The 18,171-nt window shown below is 44.6% G+C and overlaps 1 protein-coding gene across 1 annotated transcript in view; it reads left to right on the top strand.

Moving 5' to 3' along the window:
* Window positions 1–18,171, top strand: part of ndc80 (NDC80 kinetochore complex component) — a 90,230-nt gene that overhangs the window by 47,922 nt on the left and 24,137 nt on the right. Inside the window, exons 4-7 of the mRNA XM_086005080.1 lie at window positions 2,466–2,564; window positions 8,018–8,111; window positions 10,390–10,496; window positions 13,184–13,328. Coding sequence (XP_085861206.1) covers window positions 2,466–2,564; window positions 8,018–8,111; window positions 10,390–10,496; window positions 13,184–13,328 — 445 coding nt within the window. The remainder of the gene's footprint in view (window positions 1–2,465; window positions 2,565–8,017; window positions 8,112–10,389; window positions 10,497–13,183; window positions 13,329–18,171) is intronic.

Genomic DNA, 18,171 nt, shown 5'->3' with positions numbered 1-18,171 from the left:
CCTACATGGACCATGACAACTGGATCCTCCCCCTCCCAGTTCTTCTCCAGCCATGAGAAGATATCCTTAACCCTGACACCGGGCAGGCAACACAGCCTTCGGGACTCTCTTTTGGGGCTGCAGAGAACAGTATCTATTCCCCTGACTATACTGTACCCTACTACTACCACAGTCTTTCCTTCTCTTCCCCTCACCCCCACCCCCGTACCACAGTGCCATGTTCAGTTTGCCCATCCTCCCTGCAGTTCTTTTCCTCATGAATACAGGTAGAAAGTACCTCGTACCTGTTGGACAAGGTCCAGGGCTGAGGCTCCTCCATCACTACATCCTGGGTCCCCATACCTTCCTGACTCGCAGCCACACCCTCCTGTCCCAGTCCACTGATGAACTCTAAAGTACTACTTAACGTAAAGGGTGTAACTGCCTCCTGGAACAAAATGTCCAGGTAACTCTTCCCCCTCCCTGATGCATCGCAATGTCTGCAGCTCGTACGCCAGCTCAACAATTCTGAGCCGAAATTCCTTCAGTTGCAGACACTTACTGCAGAGGTGGTTGCTCGGGATCGCGATGCTCTCCAGACTCCCACATGCTGCAGTTACGACACACCACCTGCCCTGTCATCTCTAACCTTGTTTGATTTATTTATTAATTAATTAGTTAAAGATTTTATTTAATCGATATTTTAGGTTTATTCTTTGATTATTTTATTTAGTTTAAGTTATTAATTTAATAAGTACTAGCAAGTTAAAGTTTCTCAGCTCTTAATTTAACCCCCTTCCCTAACTTGGAGAGCAAAAAAGAGCTGTTGCTTTAAAGAATTCAATGAGGTTGGTTAAGGAGTCTTGTACACTATAAAAAAAATGCCATCCCTTTCACCCCCTCTCTGCCAGTTTATTTGAGGATAGTTGAAATCTATCTTTATAAAATTATACAAACTTAGCACAGAACGAGGCCATTCGTGCCTGTGCTGGCTCTTTGAAAGAACAGTCGTGCTTAGTTCCACACTCCCGCTTGTTTCCGTAACCTTCATCCTCGAGTACCTATCCAACTCCCTTTTTAAAAATTATTTGTGGAATCAGCTTCCAGTTCAGTTAGTGTTCCAGATCCCGAAAACTGAGTGAAAAAATTTCTCCTCATGCCCCCGCCACATCTTTTGGCAATAATTTTAAATCTATGAAACTTGGTTATTCACTCATTCGCCATAGGGAACAGCCTTTATCAATCTATCTATCAAAACCCCTAGTCATCATCAACCTCGATGAGGTCACCTCTTCGCCTTCTCTGTTCCAAAGAGAACAGTGTTATCTTTTCCAACCTCCTCAAAATTATGATTTTATTTAATTCATTTAATAGATTTGCCTACATATTTTTCCCTCCACTTCCTTTCCACTGTTTGCTGGTTTGTAGAATGCTGCTAATAGTATGACTGATCCCTTCCTATCCTTTATCTCAATCCATATGGATTCTGTTTCTATATCTTAGTTATATTTTTCTTGCTCCTGTCATTGTTTTGATTAGCACAGCTATCCCACCTCCTCCTTCTGCCATCATTTCTAAATACATTCACTGCCAATCCTGTCCTGTCCATAGCCTTGTTTCCGTTATTCCTTTTAAATCTATTTCCTCACTTCTAATTATTGTCTCCAAATCCCCGATTTGTTGCTGATGCCCTTTACATTGCTATACAGGCAATTTAATCTCTCATTTTTCATTGCTCCTGCTTTATTTTCAAGGAATTTATTACTTCCTATAAGCTTTCCTGTTCCTGAGTATTTATTATCGTTCTCTCTTGCTGTACTCTGACCTTGCTCTTATGCTTTTTCTTGTATTAAGGTTATTATTTCCACCTGGTCTCTCCACATCCCTTCACTAGTTTAAAGTCAGTCCTAATTATCCTTTCCGCTCAGACCTTGGTCCCAGCGGCACAGCTCCTTCCTCTCCCAGTACTGGTGCCAATGTTCCACGAACTGGAACCCCTCCTTCCCACACCGCTCAGCCGCGTGTTTACTTTCCTGATCTATGCCAATTAGAACGTGGCTTGGGTAATAATCCCAAGATTGCCACCTTTGAGGCGCTCTTTTCAGTTAGCTCCTAGCTCCTGATACTCCCTCAGCTGGACCTCCTCCGTTCTTTCCCACGTTGGCTCTGACATAGATCACAGTAACTGGTTTTTTCTTCTCCCCTTTCAAGTTCCTTTCCAGCTGCTTTGAAATATCCCTTACCTTGGTACCAGGTGGGTGACCCACTCACATGTTTGAGCTGGGAGAAAGGCTGCCTGTGTCTCTGAAGATGTGGCAATAATGTGCTCTTGCATGGTCCTTGAAGACTGGAGACCGCAGGTACACCTTTTGGCAGCAGCTCTACATGCAACATAAAGCAGCCGATCAGATTTGGGAGTGCAATTTCCTACGGTCAGTGCTACTTGTATAAGTTTGACTAATTGTTGCTAATTACTTTGTCCACAGCTGATCAAGTCCGTCAATCCGGATCAGATCCTCTTTAGTGCCGATAAGGACTGGGACGGAGTAGAGAAAGTGACTGACGAAGGTGTTCATAATAATAGGGTACATAATCACTAATGTTATCCTCTTTAAATATAGATGAGATTCATCCAACTTTTTCTTTACCTTTTGAAATGTTGATCCAATCCAGTAATAAATCAGTCCAATTTTTAGCAGCTGTTTTAATAGTTGGATTTCTTTTTAACTGACTTTTTATTACTGAGTAATTGGGCTGGAATTTGCTGTCAATAACGACGAGGCTAACGACACTTGCCATTATTTTTGGGTAAATAATACAGCGTCAGGCGAGCAGCAGATGCACGGTTAAATGTGAATATCCACAACATGCTGACCGAGTTGCGATGCTCCGCCGTTAGCTTTGCAAAATCGGTATCTCTCTCCCTTGGCCTCCTGTTTTTTTTAGAAACTTGCTGTATTTGCCCATTAAACTCTCCACAGCCTGGTCATTACAAGCCTAAGTACCTTTTTAACAATGTGGAAAGTGTTGATGACTGCACTGGAAATTAACTATTACAAACATGCAGTCTCATTCCCTCAGGCTTTGAATTGTTTGGGGAGATTTTTTTAAGTCTGTCTTTTTCTGTGTCTTTTTCTCTCTCAATCCAATCTTTCATTCCAACTTTATTTCTCTTTCTGTATCGATTTGACGTTAAATTCACCCTCCTTCTCGGTCCTTCCTGTGTTTATTTCTCAATCCTTCAATCTGATTGGTTAAGGAGATTCCCTGTTGGTTGCCCTGTTCACTCGGGTCCCAGTTGCCCTCGCTGCATCGTTATCAGCTCGCACTTTGTGGGCAAGAGCTGAAGGATTATAATACTCCTCACCAGCAGTGACCTGCGTGACGCTGTATCTCACACTTTTATCATGAAAACTCAGTCTAACTAATGGCAGATGCCGTTGAATGCCCTGCTGCAGTAAATTCTGACCCCCACATATTGATAAATGCCTCATTTGAGAGCATGTTTTCCTTATGCATTTTACCTGCTGTGTATTTGTCTTGATTAGTTTTGGGGTGGTCATGGTGACCTACTAAAAACCAATTTTTATCAGAATATTGTACTTGCTCCTTAGAAAGCAATGGCCTCAGGGCATCCCAAAGAGCTTCAGATCCAATGAATTACTTTTGAAGTGCATTCACTGTTGCATCTGTCTACACAGCCAATTTTACACCACAAATCCCACAAACAATCAATGAGATGAATAACAGTTTGGTGGTTTAGGGAAAATGTTGATCAGTGATCTCGAACTCCCTGCTCTTTCAATAGTTTTCTGGGATTTTTATGTCCACCTCCACAGGCAGATGGGGCCTCAATTTAGCATCTCATCCACAAGGGCCCTTCCGGCAATGCCTCAGTATTAGACTGAAGTGTGCCCAGATTGTGGTCCAGTCCAGAAGTGGGGTGTGCACCATGATCTTCTGACTTAAGAGCAAATATCGTATAACTATTTAAAGAGAAATCTTTTTGCTTTGTGTGTCTCCTAACCGTCTAGATGAGTGGAACTTGTATAGGAAGAGATGCTACATTCTGCGACACTGCTAAGCGTTCAGAGTCAGAAGGCTGTGGGTTCAAGACCTTGGTGCATAATCTAGGCTGACCTACCAGTGCAGTACTGAGAGTGCTATGTTATTGTGGGGGTGGGGGTGGTGCCATCTTTCTAATCAGACATGAAACCAAAGCCCTGTCTGCTTGTTTGCTGGTTCAGGTGGACGTTCTAGACCCCATAGCTCCATTCAAAGAGGAGCAGGGAGTTTTGCAGTGTCCGTGTTCTCCTGCAGCCAGCACTGCCAAAAACCAGTGAACTGATTATCCACCTTTTGCTTTGTGGAATCTTGCTATGTGCAGAATGGCTGCCTACATAAGTCTTTACATTTCAAAATAATTGACTGAAGTGCTTTGAGACATTGAGCAATATGAGGTGCTATATATTTTTTTCTGGTAAATGTACAATTGCTTAATGCTTTGTTTGATAATAGCTAGAATCTTATCACATATTAACCTGCTTAAATCTACAATAGTATTATAAAAAAATTTAATTTAATTCTGAATACCAAGCTGTGATTAAGTTACTTTAATATAACCCCAGAATTATTTTTTTCAAATGTGAAAGACGTGGGGCCCATTTGTGCAATAGTTCTGCCTTGTTTGTACCAGTTCATGAAGTGTAAAGGATTGGAAGAACCGGCAACTGTGTGTCATGGGGCTTTGTGGGACAGCTTTGGAGTTGGTCATTGTTACTTCCACAGTATCTCTTCACAATAGGTGTTCCTGTGGGAATCCTACCTAGCTTGCTTTGGAGGATGAATGGGAATGGACAGCTGTGAGGGAGACCAGGTTACATTACGCAAGGCAGCTTCTACCTGTTGTTACCCCATTACCCTTCCAACTGAAGTTAGTGCCAATGGCAGACCTCTCTGCACTGATCCAAGAATCAGTGCTCGCAAAGGCTTAGATTCACCAGGGAGACGACTGTGCCTCATGCTTCCAAATAGCCTTCAGCCAAGCTCCAGGGTAGGGATGGCATTGCCAATGGGTGTCGTGGTCTGAACGGGTTTACCTCTGGCTCTCTCCAGGCTGCTTCAGGGAACATCAACATCATTCAGTCTACAGGTGCATTATGGAGGTGACTAATGCGTTTGCCAAAAAAAAAGCAACTTTATCATTTTCCTATAGAAACCGCATGAGCGCCCTCGCAATTCTCCTAAAGTCCAAGGTGCCACTGATTGCACACATGTAGCCGTAATTGCTCCCACAATAGTGGATCATTCATTAACCCAAATGGATTAATACAAGTCAGAAGTCATCATGGTCAAACTGAGTGGTGCTGTGGTGGGAACAGAAATTGAGGACTGTGCCCAGTTCTGGTCACCAAGACATGAGCGAGATCTTCAAGTACTGAGGGCAGTACAGAGAAGAGCCATAAGACTGATCCCTAGTGTTGGGAATCTGAGCTACAAGAAAAGATTGGGGCAAACTTGTGCTTTTCAGCCTTAAGGAGGAATGAGTCGTAAAATTTATATGGATCAGAAGACCATTCGACTTGCAGTGCCTGTGCGGACTCTTGGAAACAGCTGTCATAGAAACATAGAAGATAGGAGCAGGAGTAGGCCATTCGACCCTTCGAGCCTGCTCCGCCATTCAATGAGATCATGGCTGATCATCCAAATTCAGTACCCTGTCCTTGCCTTCTCCCCATATCCCTTGATCCCTTTAGCCTTAAGAAATATATCCAACTCTTTCTTGAATATATTTAATGAACTGGCCTCTACCGCCCTTTGTGGCAGAGAATTCCACAGGTTCACCACTCTCTGGGTGAAGAAATTCCTCCTCATTTCAGTCCTAAATGTCCTACCCCTTATCCTTAGACTATGACCCATGGTTCTGGACTCCCTGACCATCAGGAACATCCTTCCAGCATCTAGTCTGTCCAGGCCTGACAGAATTTTATAGGTTTTGATGAGATCCCCTCTCAATCTTCTAAACTCCAGTGAGTATAAGCCCAATCGACACAATCTCTCCTCATACGTCATTCCTGCCATCCCAGGTATCAGCCTGGTGAATCTTCGCTGCACTCCTTCCATGGCAGGAACGTCCTTCCTCAGATAAGGCGACCAAAACTACACACTATACTCAAGGTGCGGTCTCACCAAGGCCCTGTACAACTGCAGCAAGACATCTTTGTTCCTGTACTCGAACCCTCTTGCTACGAAGGCCAACATACCATTTGCCTTCTTAACCGCCTGCTGCACCTGCATGCTTACCTTCAGCGACTGGTGTACAAGAACACCCAGGTCTCTTTGCACTTCCCCTTCTCCCAATCTATTGCCATTCAAATAATAATCTGCCTTCCTGTTTTTGCCACCAAAGTGGATAACCTCACATTTATCCACATTATAGTGCATTTGCCATGTTTCTGCCGAATCACCTAACCTGTCCAAATCGTACTGGAGTTTCATGACATCCTCCTCACAGCATACCCTCCCACCCAGCTTTGTGTCGTCTGCAAATTTGGAGATATTACATCCAATTCCCTCGTCCAGATCATTAATATATATTGTGAACAGCTGGGGTCCTAGGACCGATCCTTGCGGTACCCCACTAGTCACTGCCTGCCACTCGGAAAACGACTCGTTTATTCCAACTCTTTGCTTTCTGTCCGCCAACCAGTTCTCTATCCAAGTCAATACCTTGCCGCCAATCCCATGTGCCTTAATTTTGCACGCTAATCTCTTATGTGGGACCTTATCGAAAGCCTTCTGAAAGTCCAAATACACCACATCCACTGGTTCTCCCTTATCTATTTTACCAGTTACATTCTCAAAAAATTCCAGTAGATTAGTCCAGTTAGTCCCACTTCCCTGCTCTTTCCCCATAGCCCTGCAAGGTTTTCCTTTTCAAGAATATACCCAATTCCCTTTTGTGCATTCCAGATCATCATAACTCGCTGCATTTTTTTAAATCAAGTAGTCGCCTCCTCTCCTCTCCGCTTTTGTTGCAAATTATCTTAAATCTGTGTCCTCTGGGTACCGACCCTCCTGCCAATGGAAGCAGTTCTACCTTACTTGCTCTATCAAAACATTTGTAATTTTAATCGCCTCTATTAAATCTCCACTTAACCTTCTCTGCTGTAAGGAGAACAACCCCAGCTTCTCCAGTCTCTCCACTCGGTGTCGTGGTCACATTTATCACTCATCACCACTAAAGCAGATTATCTGGTCATTTTGTGTTTGTGGGAGTTTGCAGATTGGCTGCTGCGTTTCCCTACATTACAGCAGTGACTAACTTCAAAAATACTTCATTGGCTGTGAAGTACTTTGGGGCATCCTGAGGTTTTAAAAGTGCTATTGAATGCAAGTTCTTTGTTTCTGCTTTCAAATCTGTCCATGGAGAAGCCAACAGTGCTGCTCAAGATCTGTTTGGCAGCAGCCTGAGCATTCATGACCATTAGCATTAGGTTTTCTGGAGCTGTCCCTGGAGTTGTCTTTTGATCTGTGGCACAGTCCTGCTGCCATGAGTGCTCACTGAAAGCCCAGCAAAATGTCATTGTAAGATCCAACAACAAAACCACTTGAAGCTGCTGTGGCTCTTTTAATCTGTGTAGCACAAGATTCAGCAGTGTTTGGGAGAGATGGCCAGCAAACCGCACACTGCCTGGCTTGTGTTGGGTCAAAACAATAATTAGCCTCATTACGTCTACGGTTGTAGCTTTTCTTTCACTTTTAACATTGTTACAGCATCTGGATTGGTGGAAATGTTACTGGAAGCACCACAATTGTGGTGGAAATGAGATGTACTGCTGATCCAGACAGAATTCCCGTGCAGCATTTTCTCCTATTTGAGAATCCAGTCCAGCTATAGTCTCTGCAAATTTATAATACTGTTATGGGGTGTTGTTGAGGAATTGTTGATCTGTCTTGTTTTTCTTATTCTTTCACTTAGACTGTTTTCCAAAGGGACGGCAATGTTTTTGTAACTTTTGTTTACTTTTTTTAATAGCTGTTTCTTAGCTATACGAGTAAGTGTTATTCACATTACCTTGCTGGCAAAGATGACTATGAAGAGTTGAATTTGGAGAACTTGGCTTTACTGAGTGAGTATGCCTTAGTGATTGTGAAACGGAATTTCCCCCATCCTCCTTGTTCGCCATAGCACACTGACTGGAACAATGGATTAGAAGTCTTCTAGTTTGCACTTGTGATATCTATGTGGAAATGTCTGGCCTTTGCTCTGCACCTCTCCCTGATAACCGTTGAAACTAATTTAAGTGGTGAGCTGCAATACCTTAGATCTGACGAAGGGTCATCGACCTGAAATGTTAATTCTCTTTCTCTCTCCACAGATGCTGCCTGACCTGCTGAGTATTTACAGCATTTTCTGTTTTTATTTCAGATTTCCAGCATCCGCAGTATTTTGCTTTTGTAATACCTTAGATCTATTTTTAAAATGATGTGATGCCACTAAGTATATTTTTAAAGGAAGTGGAAAGATGTATTCTGAAAGATAACCGCACAGTACCTGTCTGCCTAGAAATGCTGAAATATTATCTCACCGTAAACATTGAAGACTTTGCCATGTTTACAGGTAACCAATAGCAAAATAAAACTTGCACAGCTTTGAAAGAAAAGCTGCTACCCATCAGCACAGAGCTATAAATGTTATTTTTCTACACCGACATCCTTTGTGCAAATTTTCTCCCCTTGGAAATCTTTCCCACCAGCCCCCCCGGAAATCTTTTCCCCCCGCTTGCTGAGAATCTGGTTCCTGGATAAACTCTGAAAGGATGATGGGACTTGGTCTTTCCCTTGTACCCAATCTGAATCTGCACCAAGGAGTGTCTGTGTATACCAGGATTACTCGTACAACGCATGAGTTTTCCCCAATTATCTCCTCCCTTTTTCCCCCCTGAAGGCGTTGACTCTTTGCTGACGTGTAGTTCCATGGTTCCTGGCCTCCAGTAACTTGCCCAGATGATTGGCTTTCATGTGTGAATCTTGGCGGTGGGGATTATATTCAAATCAAATCAACTTTTATTGTCATTGTTAGTGCACAAGTGCAGTACAACGAAATGTAGGCTTGTGGCTCCCGAGAGTACATTTAGATTAAGACATTTAAACATTCAACATACATTGGCTTGTAATACATTAACATAAACATAACCATAATAAAGTGCATTGGCAGATGTGCAGGCTTTAGAGTTTATTTGTGGAGTTCAGTAGGATGACAGCCCTGGGAAAGAAGCTGTTCCTAAATCTGGTCGTATGGGTGCGAATGCATCTGTAGCGTCTCCCAGATGGCAGGTGGGCAAACAGACTGTGGCTGGGGTGGGTAGGGTCTTTGATGATGGACCGTGACCTCCGTAAACAGCGTTTCTGGTATATGTGCTCTATGGTCGGTAGCCGGGTGCCGGTGATGCGTTGGGCAGTTTTGACTACCCGCTGCAGGGCTTTCCGGTCATAGTAGCTACAGCTGCCATACCATACTGTGATACAGTTTGTCAGGGTGCTCTCTATTGTGCAGCGGTAAAAGTTAGAGAGGATCAGGGGTGACAGGTTACATCCCTTCAGCCTCCTTAGGAAATATAGGCGCTGCTGGGCCTTCTTCACCAGAGAGGAGGTATTGAGGGACCAGGAGAGGTCTTCCGTGATGTGGACTCCGAGGAACTTAAAGCTGTCCACCCTTTCCACCACAGCCCCATTGATGTGGATGGGGGTGTGACTTCCGCCTTTAGACTTCCTGAAGTCCACAATGATTTCTTTGGTTTTCTTGATGTTAAGGGCCAGGTTGTTATCGGCGCACCATTTCACGAGATGCTGGACCTCCTCCCTGTAGGCTGACTCATCGTTGTTGGTGATCTGGCCTACTACCGTGGTATCATCCGCAAACTTGATGATGGTGTTGGAACCATGAACAGCCACACAGTCGTGGGTGAAGAGGGAGTAGAGGAGGGGGCTCAGCACAGATCCTTGTGGGGCCCCCGTGTTCAGCTCCGATGCTGTACTCAGTCAATGTTTGTGCATTTCCGGCAGCAATTCGGACCCTGGCTGGGTTTTATTTCGGTCTCTGGTTACCACAGACCAGGTATCTAGCCTGGGAGCTTCCTGATCAATATGGATCAGTTCATTGGATCGACTCATTGGAAAGTTCCTAGGAATATAACCCTTCTATTCGAGTCCAGAAATAGTTTATTAAGGTATGGTTTGGCTGGTACTCTTGACCATGTACTTATTGAAAATGATTTTTAAAAATTGAAGCGAATCAAAAGCAGAAACTTTCTTGCAATAGTGCTTTTGAAACAGAACTTTAACCAACAATGATCGAGGCCTCTGGCAGAATTTACTGAAAAATGTCAATGATGTTGTTCATTGTAGAGCAGCATTTTGGGGTGGATGAAGCTCAGTTAGAGGCTGTATCTGCAGAGAACAGGAGGCTGAAGGAGGAGCTGGGAAAGCTGGAGGATGAGAAACGGAACGAACCGGTTAGTCATGTTTAGTATTTTTGCTTTTCTCATCTGTTGTATGTTTCCATGGTTAAATACAAAATTCACATTTGAAGTCTGCCTGTTTCTTGCTGTCCTAATCTCTCGAGTGCATCGTGTGATGATTGTATAAATGTGCAGCAAATCTATGCACTTGTTTCAATATAGAGGAGTGCGAAACTGGAGCTGCTGCTTTGGCCTTTCAGTTTTCTGCATTTTAATAACCAACACCTGTTCAAAATTGTATGAAACTGAATCTTCCACTTGTTTAAAGCTGAATACAGAGAGAGGTTATGGATAGGAGGTACATGATGGGTACTGGGTGTAGCAGTACTGGAGAGTGCAATGATGTGTGACTTGGTAGTGTTGGATAATTAGTCCTCGAGTCTGGGGTCACTGGTAGGGTTAGAATCATAGAATGGTTACAGCACAGAAGAAGGCTATTGGGCCCGTCGAGACCCTGCCGGCTCTCTGCAAGAGCACTTCAGCTAGTCCCACTCCCCCGACCTTTCCCTGTAGCCCTGCATAAAAAATTTCCTTCAGGTACTTATCCAACTCCCTCTTGAAAGCCACGATTGAGTCTGCCTCCACCACCCTTTCAGGCAGTGCATTCCAGATCCTAACCACTTGCTGAGTAAAAAAGTTTTTCCTCATGTCGCCTTTTGGTTCTTTTGCCAATCACCTAAAATCTGTGTCCTCTGGTTCTCGACCCTTCCGCCAACGGGAACAGTTACTCTCTGCTCTGTCTAGACCCATCATGATTTTGAACACCTCACAGAATCACAGAAACCCCAAGTGCAGATAGAGGCCATTTCGGCCCATCGAGCCTGCACCAACACATATCCCACCCGACCCCCGTAACCCCTACACCAACACATATCCCACCCTATCCCCGTAACCCCACGTATTTAATCCCCCTAACACTAAGGGTCAATTTATCATAGCCAATCAACCTAACCCGCACATCTTTAGACTGTGGGAGGAAACCGGAGCACCCGGAGGAAACCCACGCAAACACGAGGAGAATGTGCAAACTCCACACAGACAGTCACCCGAGGCTGGATTCGAACCCGGGTCCCTGGCGCTGTGAGGCAACAGTGCTAACCACTATGCCACTGTGCTGCCCCTCTATCAAATCTTCTCTCAACCTTCTCTGCTCTAAGGAGAACAACCCCAGCTTCCCTAGTCTATCAACTTAACTGAAGTCTCTCATCCCTGGAACCATTCTCATAAATCTTTTCTGCACCCTCTCTAAGGCCTGCACATTCTTCCTAAAGTGTGGTGCCCAGAATTGGGCACAGTATTCCAGTTGAGGCTGAACCAGTGTTTTATACAGGTGGTTCATAACTTCCTTGCTTTTGTACTCTGCAATAGGAACTCGCACTATACTGCACTGAAATGAGTTATGCGTCAAAAAAGGTAAACTTCTCACCGCAGAGATCGCGAGATCTGATGAGTTTTCTTCGGGGGCCAGCAGCAAACGCCTTTACTTCGTTGCTGATCGTAAATTCCGGGCCAATATTGTAGCTGAGGCCTAACCAATGATATATAAAGGTTTAGCATAACTTCCTTGCTTTTGTACTCTATGCCTCTATTTATGAAGCCCAGGATCCCGTATGCTTTTTTAACTGCTTTCTCAACCTGCCCTGCCACCTTCAACAATTTGTGCTCCTATACCCCCAGGTCTCTTTGTTCATGCACCCCCTTTAGGATTGTACCCTTCAGTTTATATTGCCTCTCCTTGTTCTTCCTACCAAAATGTATCAGCTCGCTCTTTTCTGCGTTAAATTTCATCTGCCACATGTCCACCCATTTCACCAGCCTGTCTATGTCTGGGTTGGTGGGGGTCTGGGGTCGCTGGGTAGGATTGGTGGGGGTCGGGGGTCACTGGGTAGGGTTGGTGGGGGTCGGGGGTCACTGGGTAGGGTTGGTGGGGGTCGGGGGTCACTGGGTAGGGTTGGTGGGGGTCGGGGGTCACTGGGTAGGGTTGGTGGGGTCGGGGGTTACTGGGTAGGGTTGGTGGGGTCACTGGGTAGGGTTGGTGGAGGTCTGGGGGAGCAGAGGGGTTTTGGGTCTGGGAGCACTGGGGAAGGGGATCCTTGAGTGTGGGAGAAGGGGTTGTGGGATCAAAGTGATGTGCTGAGGTGTTGCATTGATAGGATTGGGGTTCTGAGTTGTGGCAGTGTTGAGGTGATGGCGAGTCCTTGGATTGGGGCGAGTCGGGGTTTCGAGGTCGGAGTGTTGTGTTGTGCTAGTGGTAGAATGGGGGTCCCAGGGAAGAGAGGAGGGAGGTTCTGGTTAACCTTTTGCCGGCTGCGTGCTGGAAAGGGAATGGAAATTTGCTTGTTGAGGAATGAAAGTGAACGTTTAATGAGGCGGGTGGGAGGAGACAATTTGCTCAGGAGATGGGAAGACAAAATCTTTACCTTGTGGCTTTTCATGTTTCATAGCCTTTATCCCAATGAATTCTCAAGACCTTGGTTCAAGTCATGCATGTTTCTCAAACTGGTGCTTGTTCAAAAGGAGCTACATAATGCTTACATTGATTCATTTTTAAAATCCATTTAATTATTTTAAATATTGCCCAGCTGTTAGATATGTGGGTAAAATTTAAGTCTTTGACTCGAATGAAGAAACCCAGAGCTGGTGGATAATGGCATTTCTCTTCACTTGATTTTTGATTTCAGGACCGGGTTCTGGCGCTGGAGAAAACCAAAGCGAGCTTGCAAACAGACAAACAAAAATACAAGAAATACCTTGAAGAAATGGAGCAGCACAAAGCTGTGCTGGAGCAGAGAGCAAAAGGGATCAAGGATGAAATTGAATCTACAGGTTAGCTTATTTATATTCATGGTTTCGTTTTGGAGGGAGAGAAGGGAGAGGCTATTGAACAATTTTGATTGTAATATAAGATAATTGTGGAACATTAATCTTTTATCTCTGCTGCAGAATAATTGGTATGAAATTTATGAAGCTTTCAAACTTACTTTAAAAATCCATGTATAGCAACTTTTAAAGTAATCTTACTGAGTAATTGAAGGACCCCGGCATCAATCGCAAAACATACCTTGTATCTAGCTATAGTCAGATAGCATGCTCCATTCTGTATTGGCCATACTTCAGGTTTCACAATTCCTGTCACATTAAAAAAAAAATCTTTCTCAAACCAAAACCAGTTGAATTGATCTCCGTGTCTACTGCCGCTGATCAGCTTGTACAGTACAGCAAGAGGCCATTCGGCCCCACCGGTCTAGGCTGGTGTTTATTCTCGACACAAGCCGCCTTCTGCTCTAATGACCTCTTCCTACCCTGCCCCCATATCTCCCGCTATTCACTTCTCCATCGTGTGCACATCAAACCTTCCCAGAAATATGTCAATGTTATCTACTTCAACCACTTCATGTGGCAGCGAGCAAGTTCCACACTCCTGTACTCTCTGTGTAAAGAAATTCCTCCTAAATTCTTTTTGATATGAAGTGGCTGTGGCCAGAGTGAGGTAGAAGCAGGTTCCACTGGGATTCCACCCTGTTTTTTTTTTTAGCTCCAGCCACTTCCCGGTGGGGTTCTGTTGAGGCTTTCTGAAAGGCCCCAAACCGTCACCAAGTAAAGTTAATGTAACCTTCCCGTCCTGTCCCTCTGGAGCTGAAGAACTTTTAAACGTTTTTAATTTTCAGTTTCTGGGAGGGCCCTGGGCAGCAACAACTATTTGTATTTATGTAGTGCTTTTAATGTAAAAACGTCCCAAGACACTTTACAGGAGTGTTAATTTTAAAAAAAATTGACACCAAGCCATATAAGGAGATGTTAGGGCAGATGAGTAAAAGCTTGGTCAAAGTGGTAGGTTTTAAGGAGCGTCTTAAAGGAGGAAAGAAGTGGAGAGGCAGAGAAATTTAGGGAGGGAATTATAGAATTTAGGACCTAAGCAGCTGAAGGCACGGCCGCCAATTGTGGAGCATTTAAAATCGGATGTTCAAAAGGCCTGAATAGGCGGAGCAGAGGTCTAGGAGGATTATAGGGCTGGAGGAGATTACAGATGAGATGGGGTGAGGCCATGGAGGGGTTTGAAAACAAGGACGAGAATTTTAAAATCGAGGTGTTGCTTAACTGGGAGCCAATGTGTAGTGTATGTGCCTTTAAGAGCCCCAGGTGTGCTGTAATGCCGGTAATGGCCACTCTGGCTATATAAGCCTGTACATTGTGTATATCCGTTAGAAACCCCCAGACTTTGCTTAGTAAACACCTATGAACCAATTCCTGTCTTCAGTGTCTTTATCAACACACGGACACTACAGTGGCGACGAAGTGGAAACGGACTTACCTGCAATTCGGCAGCACCTCAAGGACATCGATTCCTCGGGCGTCCAGAAGACTCAAGAAAGTGAGAGAAGCTGTGGTTTCACCAGCGGGCCAAGCTGGTGTCAGGTACTGCGCTAATCCTTCCTGGGCGTCAGGCTGGGGCTCCAGCGGCTGGCTCTACAGCTGAGACAAGCAGCGAAATCGGAGGGAAGCAATAACGGACTGGGAGGGAGCACTCGGGAGATGGCCGGCGCGGCAAGCAGGTCAGCGTTCAGACCTGGAGAGAAAGTCCCGTGGGAACGAGTCTCCAACTGTAAATAAAGAAAAAAGAAAAAAAAAGAACGGGAACCGCGGGAAACAGCGTTGTCATCGGCAGCAGCGGCGGGAAAGCATGGGAAGCGCCATATCTTTGCTGCAGAAAAGAAGGAAAAGCGTGGGAAGCGCCATATCTTTTCTGAAATGCCTAAGTCTGGCAATATTGATGCTTTTGATAGCGAAATAGAGGATTGGACCACATACGTGGAAAGAGTAGAGGTATATTGCACTGCAAATGGAATAGAAGATGAAAAAAAAGCTTCAGTACTGCTGAACCTAATGGGCGCAAAGGCATACGGACGGTTACGAAATTTAATCACTCCAGCCAAACCAGTGGACAAGAATTTTAAAGAAATTGTTGATACCCTGCAGGAGCACTTAAACCCAACACCGCTGCTGATAGCGGAACGATTCAAATTCTTCAAGAGAAATCAACACAAGAATGAAAGTAACGCTGATTACCTAACCGAATTAAGAAAGCTATCAAAGTATTGCCAATTCGGGGCAGGACTAGCAGATTATCTTCGAGACAAATTCGTTTGCGGTCTCTTAAGTGAAGGAACACAAAAAAGGCTGCTTTCTGAAAAAGATTTAACATTGGACAAAGCTTTCAGTATGGCTGTATCATACGAAGCAGCAGCAAGAGGAGCTGCAGAGATACAACAAAAGACACAGGACTTCGGCACCCATGAAATGACACAGGGTTTCGAAAGATGTTATCGCTGCAGCAGATCCACCCATAACCAGAAGGACCAGCATGGTGGCATAGTGGTTAGCACTGTTGCCTCACAGCGCCAGAGACCCGGGTTCGAATCCGGCCTGGGGCGACTGTCTGTGTGGAGTTTGTACATTCTCCCCGTGTTTGCGTGGGTTTTCTCCGGGTGCTCCGGCTTCCTCCCACAGTCCAAAGATGTGCGGGTTAGGTTGATTGGCTATGATAAATTGACCCTTAGTGTTAGGGGGATTAAATACATGGGGTTACAGGGATAGGGTGGGATATGTGTTGGTGTAGGGGTTACGGGGAATCGGGTGGGATATGTGTTGGTGCAGGCTCGATGGGCCGAAATGGCCTCTATCTGCACTGTGGGGTTTCTGTGATTCTGTGACTGCTGGTTCAAGGACAAAGCATGCAGGCAATGCGGAAAAATTGGACACATTGCACGGGTATGCCAATCTGGACAAAATAAATCCACGGGAAAGAAAAAAAAATCAATAAAGGAAAGTACAGGAAGGTACAAATGATGACGGACAGCAGCTCCGAAGACCAGAAGAGCGATAGCGACTCCAAAAACAAGAGACTAAGCTGTCTCAAATTACATAATGTACTTGCCAAAGATGATTACCAAACCATTTGGGTTACCCTCACGATAGCAGGGTCCCCAGTTAAAATGGAGCTAGATACAGGATCAGCTCTAACTGTAATAAATCGACGGGATTACGAGAGGCTATTTTCGCATATACCTCTAAAAGACACATCCATTATCTTAAAAACATATACGGGGCAGAAAGTATACCCCAAAGGAAAAATAAGGGTGCCTGTTGTATACAACGGCAAAGAAATACAAAAGTTGTATTTATACATTCTACAAGATGGTGGTCCACCGTTGTTGGGACGTGAATGGATCAGAAAGATACGTTTAGACTGGCACTCCATTCAGGCACTGACGGTGACCAGTAAGAAAAAAAACAATGATGACATCATACCTGAACGATTAAAAGACATCTTGGCCAATGCCAAAGAAGTGTTTCAGGGGAAACTAGGAACCTTGAAAGGCATCACCGCCTCAATAAAAGTGGAAGATGCAGCAATTCCCAAACTTTTTAAGGCAAGACCGGTGCAATACACAATTCGTCCAGCAGTCGAGGCAGAGCTGGAGAATTTGGAAAAGGCAGGCGTATTATCCAAAATAGATTGGAGCGAGTGGGCAACACCCATCGTTCCAGTCATGAAAAAAGCATTGAATAATGATAAATCTGAAGAACAGAGAAAAATTCGCATCTGTGGAGACTTCAAGGTGACTGTAAACCTTCACACAGTACAGTATCCTCTTCCGAGGATAGAAGATATTTTCGCCTCACTATCTGGAGGGAAACGTTTCACCAAAATTGACTTGGCACAGGCATATCTACAGATGGAGGTTGAGGAGGCCTCTAAAAAGTATCTCACGATAAACACACACAAAGGCCTGTACCAGTACAATCGACTGGTTTTTGGAGTAGCATCAACTCCAGCTATCTGGCAAAGAGCTATGGAGCAAGTCCTGCAAGGGATTCCGGGGACTCGATGCTACCTAGACGATATCCTTGTAACAGGAGAAAACGACAACGAGCACCTTGCCAATTTGGAGCAGGTGCTCACTAGGCTGAAAGAACGGGGCCTACGAGCAAATCGCCCCAAGTGCGAATTTTTCCAAAATCAGATATCATATTGTGGCCACATAATTAATAATGAAGGGTTGCATAAGTCACCTGAAAAAATTGAAGCGGTCATAAAAGCCCCAGCACCTGAAAATGTTTCACAATTAAGGTCGTTCCTGGGATTATTAAATTACTATCATAAATTTTTACCGAACTTATCAACTCTTCTACACCCTCTTAATGAACTTCTACAAACAGGAGTGATTTGGAAATGGAACGAAGACTGTAAACGTGCCTTCCATAAATGCAAAGACTTAATCACATCCGAAGAAGTTTTGGCTCATTACAACCCATCACTGCCAATCAGACTGGCGTGCGATGCATCCCCTTACGGCATAGGAGCAGTATTATCCCATAAATTCCCTGATGGCTCAGAACGGCCGATAGCTTTTGCGTCACGCTCATTAAACTCAGCTGAGTGTAAATATGCCCAAATCGACAGGGAAGCACTCAGCCTGGTAAGGGGAGTGAAGAAATTCAACCATTACCTACACGGACAAAAATTTACCTTGTTGACTGACCATCAACCCCTCATCTCCATATTCAACCCTAAAAAGGGTGTTCCCATTATGACAGCGCAAAGGCTACAGAGGTGGTCCCTTTTTCTAGGGGCACACCAATACAACATAGAATACAAAGGATCAAA

This window comes from Somniosus microcephalus, chromosome 13 (genome assembly GCF_052327205.1).
Source record: "Somniosus microcephalus isolate GS21.2 chromosome 13, FLI_Smic_1.0, whole genome shotgun sequence".
Lineage (NCBI taxonomy): Eukaryota > Metazoa > Chordata > Chondrichthyes > Squaliformes > Somniosidae > Somniosus > Somniosus microcephalus.
This window is presented reverse-complemented; position numbering and strand designations above follow the sequence as displayed.